The sequence below is a fragment of the Rutilus rutilus genome (genome assembly GCF_951802725.1).
Source record: "Rutilus rutilus genome assembly, chromosome: 23".
Taxonomy (NCBI): Eukaryota; Metazoa; Chordata; class Actinopteri; order Cypriniformes; family Leuciscidae; genus Rutilus; species Rutilus rutilus.
Window position 1 is genome coordinate 19149261 of NC_140233.1, and position 6544 is coordinate 19155804.

The 6544-nt window shown below is 39.1% G+C and overlaps 1 protein-coding gene across 1 annotated transcript; it reads left to right on the forward strand.

Annotated features, from left to right (window-relative positions):
- The first annotated feature begins 1505 nt into the window (after positions 1 to 1505).
- Positions 1506 to 6060, forward strand: LOC311282704 (immunoglobulin superfamily containing leucine-rich repeat protein 2-like). Its single transcript, XM_084396666.1, has 2 exons — positions 1506 to 1744; positions 2798 to 6060. Exon 2 carries the CDS (start codon positions 2807 to 2809, stop codon positions 4937 to 4939), a length of 2133 nt encoding a protein of 710 aa, XP_084252792.1. The 5' UTR covers positions 1506 to 1744; positions 2798 to 2806; the 3' UTR covers positions 4940 to 6060.
- Positions 6061 to 6544: the final 484 nt, after the last annotated feature.

Below are 6544 nucleotides of genomic sequence, written 5' to 3' on the forward strand. Positions count from 1 at the left end.
TAGGAATTGAAAAGTGACCCTATTTAAAAGTATTGTCATTCAATATTCTAGATATTGATCCAATCAAAACCCATGCAAAAATAGCTCATATCTAATAAAAGAAAATAACGCAACTCAATTAAGACTGTATGAGCTCCTCACGTCCGTTCTGTAGCTGAGGTTCTGCAACTAAACCTGACAATGAAATTCTTCCGGTCTGAAGCTGCACACACACCAGCAGGTGTCAGTATAAGCCAGCGCAACATAGAAACTTACTGAGTGCGTAATGCATTTGCTGTAGTTTCATCACGGTAAACACTTAATAAATAAATAAATGTAATAATATCATTGATGCTGTTACAAAATTCTAGTAGAGTTGCAATATGGGGAAAACTGTTAGATAAATTTGTTTAGTTACGATGATGTAAAAAGACACATACCGGAGTGTGTTTAAAATAGACCAATTTGTGGACTTGAGAGTAGAAAGAAAAAATCAACTGCACATTTGATTACTTTAAAAATTGGCCTTTAATTTCCCACAATGCATTAGGTTTTTTTCTTTTCTGTAATTCCATGTTTTTAAAAACAAACAAATCTGATAAAAGATCTAGACTACTAAAATGAACGAGCAACAGCAACAACGAGTGTGTATAAAATGACCACTAGATGTCAGCATGTGAAAGGGTTCGGGCGTCACCACCGCAAACCGCAACAAAATAAAAAGGCAATGAACAGACATAACCAAGATCTGTGTCCCTCAAACTAGCCAAGTGCGTTCACATTATCATTGTATTTAGTGTCGTTTCTTGAGAAGGCGTTCCCCCCTGAGAAGACTTGTCAACAAATTAAGCAACTTTCACTAAAGTCACCGCAATTACAAACAGAATTTACAGCCTTTCATGAGCTTGATGACGCTGTCATTGTTTCTGCAGCTCAGTTCACTGTTAACAGCAGCAAAGTGTTTGCAAAAATCAGCTCAGGGAAAATGTAGAACTTTTATTCTAACTGTAGGCATTGACAAAATATATTCTACATTAAAAAATAACACAATTGCAAATATAATTTTGCATGATTTTCTGTTCCTCTTTGACAGATAGATAGTCACTAGACAAGACTGGACTTCCCCTTTTTGTCTTTCTCATCGGTTTTCTTAATTGGTGATTTTTATGATTTTAACAATCATACAGTATTTTATGGTAGGCGACTTTATCTCTAAGAAAATTACTAACCTGTAAAATTCATTCGGACACAAGCAAATGTAAATATATAAATGTGTTTGAAGAAAAACTACTTTTTATAGTTTATATATGAAAAAAAAATAATTATCTGGCTATTGGTTATAATCACATCGAAAAGACAAAGGGGCATAGGTCATGTGATATAAATTATCAACTGTATCTAAATTATGAATAGCATTCATCTGGACGGCAAAGTCCCTGTGGCATTAATGCGGAATTGAAGGGAGAGGCTGCGCGTTCACAATCCCACCCCTTACACTGTGGAGGCGGGAGCGCGCAGTGAATTCTGTCCAAACTCGAGCGCGATCATGAGAAAACAGCCTCTGGACTGCTCAGCATCTCACGGACACTAAAATGTATCATCTGCCGTCTGTTAACAAAAACAGCAGAGATTTCCAGCGGGATATAAAAGGCTACATCATGTTTTGGGATAATTTGACATCTGAGCATTAAATATTGTTTTTAAATCTCATCAAGTGTCGTGTTGACTGAAATCCGCGCGAGCGTTAGGAATATATCACTTACAGGTAAGGCACTATGAGAAAGTTTTTAAGCAACAATTTTCCAGAATGTAGACAGAAACGATAGCAAATAAACTGTAAAAGTGGTTCTTATTTAAACTTTCAGCGAAAGATTGTACGGTTTGTATGGTTAAGCAGTCGCTACATATCTCGAGATTTTCAAGACATTAACAACACAAGTAAGTTTTATTATATAAATTGAAGCGCGTTTTCAGCACGCTGGACAGCGAACACGGTCCAAGCGTCCCGTTCTCAAGCCTTCGCTGCTCATTCGTCCGGTAACAGCAAAACGCTCGAGGATGTCGAGAGGAATGAAAAGAAACAAAAAAAGACATCAGACATCTCAATTAGTCCAAAAGGACTTGAGAACTCGAGAAAAAAATGATAAAATAAAGAGAGAATAAACAATAAGGCAACACTTTAATTTAAGGTGGCATAGTTACACATTACTACATGTATGATACTTACTATAGTAATAACAGTAAATTATGCATAATTACATGCCACTAAGCCTAAACCAAACCAAACCCTAATCATAACCCTATAGTTAGAACATATTACTCAGTACTTATGGGAGTAAATACAATGTTACTACGTCACCTTAAAATAAAGGGTTACACTGTATTTTAAGATGTATTTGTTACACTGTAATTATACATTTACGTACTGAGTAATATTAACTAACTACATATACTTACTATTGGGTTAGCATTAGGGTTTGGTTTGGTTTAGGCTTAGTGGCATGTATTTATGCATAATTTATATGCATGTAATTTAGTAAGTGCATGTAACATATGTAACAATGACACAAAAATAAACTGTTAACAAATAAAGTGTAATCAATGATAATAATAAAAGCATTTGCTTTTTGGTAACTTTTCAAAATATATTTGATTGACACTATGATAGCATCAAGTGCTTTTTATTATCATCATAATAGTTTGCAATAGTTAACTTTAAATGATAATGAAAATAACTATTTCATTCTCATTTGTTCTTTGAATGTGAAAAATACATGAATCATTTGTACTAATCTGCACCTTCATGTGTGCTTGGCAGGAGCTGAAAATGGCAACCAAATACCTGATGCTTATTGCCTTGGGGACTGCAGTGATTGGCAGTGCGCACTGTTGCCCTGAACAGTGTACCTGCTCTGATAAATATAACCGCCAGTTAACAGATTGTGCCAACAAAGAACTTCTGGAAGTACCTGTGGGCTTGCCGTCCAATGTGACCACCCTGAGTCTTACAGCTAACAAGATTAAAGTGCTGAAATCCAAAAGCTTTATAAATGTGACCCAGGCGACCTCTCTTTGGCTGGCTCACAATGAAATCGTCACCGTCGAGAGGGACACCTTGGCTCCGATGATTCAGCTGAAAAATTTGGATATTAGCCACAACAAAATTGTGCATTTTCCATGGGAGGACTTGGCCAATCTCACTGCCCTGCAGTTGTTAAAGATGAACAATAATGAGATGGTCAGCATCCCCAAGAACGCTTTTAACAACCTGAAGGACCTGCGTTCGGTCCGTATTAACAATAACAAGTTTACCACCATCGTGCAGGGAACGTTTGATGCTTTGACTGCCATGTCCCACCTCCAAATCTATCACAACCCCTTCACCTGCTCCTGCAACCTAGAGTGGCTTAGGGACTGGATCACCAAATCCTCAATCTCAATCCCTGACCAAAACAACATTGTCTGCGATGCTCCTTCCCACCTCAAAGGTACTCAGGTCACTAGCATGCCCACACTGGATTGCAAGGCACCGTCCGTGTCCATCACATATCAGCCAAACATCGAAAAAACCGAACTCTATGAGGGATATTTGGTCATGCTATACTGCGAAACAAAAGGAACCCCTAAACCTGACGTCACATGGGAGATATACGCTGGAAACCAACTAATTACATTCCCTTTACCCGCCATAGTCGAAAAAATTGAGATTCCGGTTAATGGGCCGCCTACGAACACCAGGTTCCTTGTGTTTCAAAATGGCACCTTGATCATCCCTCGCATGAGCAAGAAAGAAGACGGCAACTACACCTGCTCTGCTGTCAACGACATGGGAAAAGCCGAGGGCTCGGTGAGACTCGTTGTCGCAGGCACCAAAAAGCATGCCATCAATTCGATGCTCGACACAAAAGCACCTAGTCATTTACCAGAAGACAAACTTGGTTCAAAAGGCTCCAAAAACAGCGTTATTAGCATGTGGTCCAAATCTGAGGAGAAAACAAAGAGCCTTCCAACCGGAACATCTCTCGTTGCGAGGGATAGAGAGCGAGTGGAAGAAGGGACCGATAGTTTGCCATTTGTTGGCAAATGCGGAATAAATGATGGTACGCAGTACATCTCCAACCATGCTTTCAACCTCAGCTTGGACGAACTCAAACAGTACACGTTTGATTTTGGGGTGATCGCTCTGGAGGTTTCAGAGACTGAGGCCAAAGTTCAGCTGAACCCTTTCCAGATGGCCAACGCAAAGTCAAACATTCACCTCAGTCAACAAGAAGACCTCCAAACTGTGAATAAGGAACCTTTTAGCCTTTTCCAGACATCCACCAAAAAGTCACCCCTGGACATGTTGTACCTTTGCGTCAGTACTGGTAATGGACATTCAGTGGTGCAGTGGTCCAAGATAGAAGAGGGCGTCAATGCCTATCGCTTTCAAGGCCTCAAGCCAGGCACTAATTACACCCTGTGCCTCACCTATGGAGGCCAGGACTGTCAAGTCCAAGTGGTCTTTACAACCCGGAAGAAAATCCCATCTTTGCTGATTATAGTGGTCGTTAGCATTTTTTTGCTAGCTTTGGCAACTGTGCCCCTGCTGGGAGCCACCTGCTGCCATCTGCTCTACAAGTATCAAGGCAAGACCTACAAGTTGATTATGAAGACACAAAACCCAGATCAGATGGAAAAGCACATAGCGACAGATTTCGACCCCAGGGCGTCTTTTGTGGGATCCGAGAAGAACTTTGACCCGAGCGAGCTGGGAGAGGCCGAAGGCGAGGCTGATGGCGAGGACGGAGAAGGTGAGGACATCGAGGGCAGCGTGGTGACTGAGTCCATTCCTGAGTCACAATCCAAAACGCAGGACGATTTTGAAGCTGGATCCGAGTACAGCGATCGGTTGCCGCTTGGGGCTGAAGCGGTAAACATATCTGCGGAGATCAACGGTAATTACAAACAACCCCGTTGAGATGTTTATTCTTCATTTGCTCTGAAACACAATACAAACCAGGTGAATACGGACTGTCATCTCACGTAATAGACTTTATTCAGAGCTGCGCCATGGCAGGCAGTGAGAGATAGACTTACCGAGTTTTCGATAGCATCCGCTGTAAAAAGCTGCATAAAGCTCCTAGATCACTTATAATTTTCCACAGCTCAGTTTTTTGTCTACTTGAATTTCTTGCAAATATTTGAACTTTGCAGTTTTTCGTCAGCAGAACAATAAAAAACACATTAAAGAAATGTACAACCAACTGAAGAGATCGGTCTATCCCTCACAGCCTCGCTTGAATTTCCGTTAAAAATCGAAGATGGCGCCGCTGTGAATAAGGTCTATATCCTACAGACTCGCACTCGTTTTATTACCTCAGCAAGTTAGCAGTAAGTGCATACGATGAGTGTTCATTATTAAAAATAGGGTTTTGAGATTTATCCAGTTGACTGGACGTAACAGACAAATCTATCTTCAAAAAAACCTTATAATAGCTACAATTCACTTTTCGTGAGTCTTGTCGCTTTCATTGTCAAGTAGCATCCATTTTAAGTCATCGATATAGTGGACAGACATCGAGCGCTTCTGAGGGAAATGTCACCCTGTTACTCTTTTCACAGCATGTGTGTGTCTGGAAAACGAACCAGGTCACCTTAAAAAAAAAAAAAAAGTTTGTTAAGTGTAATGTGGGATCCCAACATGTGTGATTTTTAATATCTTTGCGACCGGGTGCTTTAAAATATCTCTCGCCTTTACGAATTGACTGACCGTGTCCTTTCTTCTATTTGAGATAGCCTTTATTCGTGGCATGTCACACAAAAGTATTTTCAAGTGTGTTTTATTAGGGTACTATAGACTGTAGATATTAAATGTCGATTTGTGATGTAAGCCAAGTAATCTGAGAAAATGTTCTCTCTTTTTTTTAATAAATATAAATGGTCCGTTTTTACCATGTCAACACGACATCGAGTGTCCAGTAAATTGACGCATAGTGGCTTGTTTCTTGTCCAGCTGTCCAATGATGTTGTAAAAATACTCAAACCTTTTAAAGATTTTGATATGATTTTATGTACGTGACCTTAATAAAATACTGAACGAACGAATGTATTGGAATTTTTTTTTTGATTATTTTTTTTTTCTGAAACGAATATTTGAAAATAAATATATGAGCCTGCATATATCCTATAAGACATTATATAGGCTATAGCCTATTAAACGCATTTAAATCGACGAAATAATTTATCCCATTTTAGAAGCCTTTTTTTCCCCAGTCATGATATTGTAATGAATTCACTTGCTTGAGAAAACTGAAGGGCAGAACAAAGGAATAATGTGATTTCGGTATAGTTTTGCTCACACCTCTGCCTTATTTTAAATATTCAATAACTCTATAAATCATACGATTGAATAACGAACGAAAATCTTTTTACAATGTTTAAAATTGCCGCAAGGAAAATAAATAAAGCATAACAATATTTCGTGAGAGTATAATAATAATTCGAATGGTTCTCATTTATCTTTTTTTTAAATGAACATGAAATCAAGCGTTTGATTTTACGCGACGCAGGAGAGGGCACCATT

Bases quoted from the DNA above. Each gene is read 5' to 3' on its own strand.
- LOC311282704 (XM_084396666.1), top strand. From the start codon at position 2,807: ATGGCAACCAAATACCTGATGCTTATTGCCTTGGGGACTGCAGTGATT.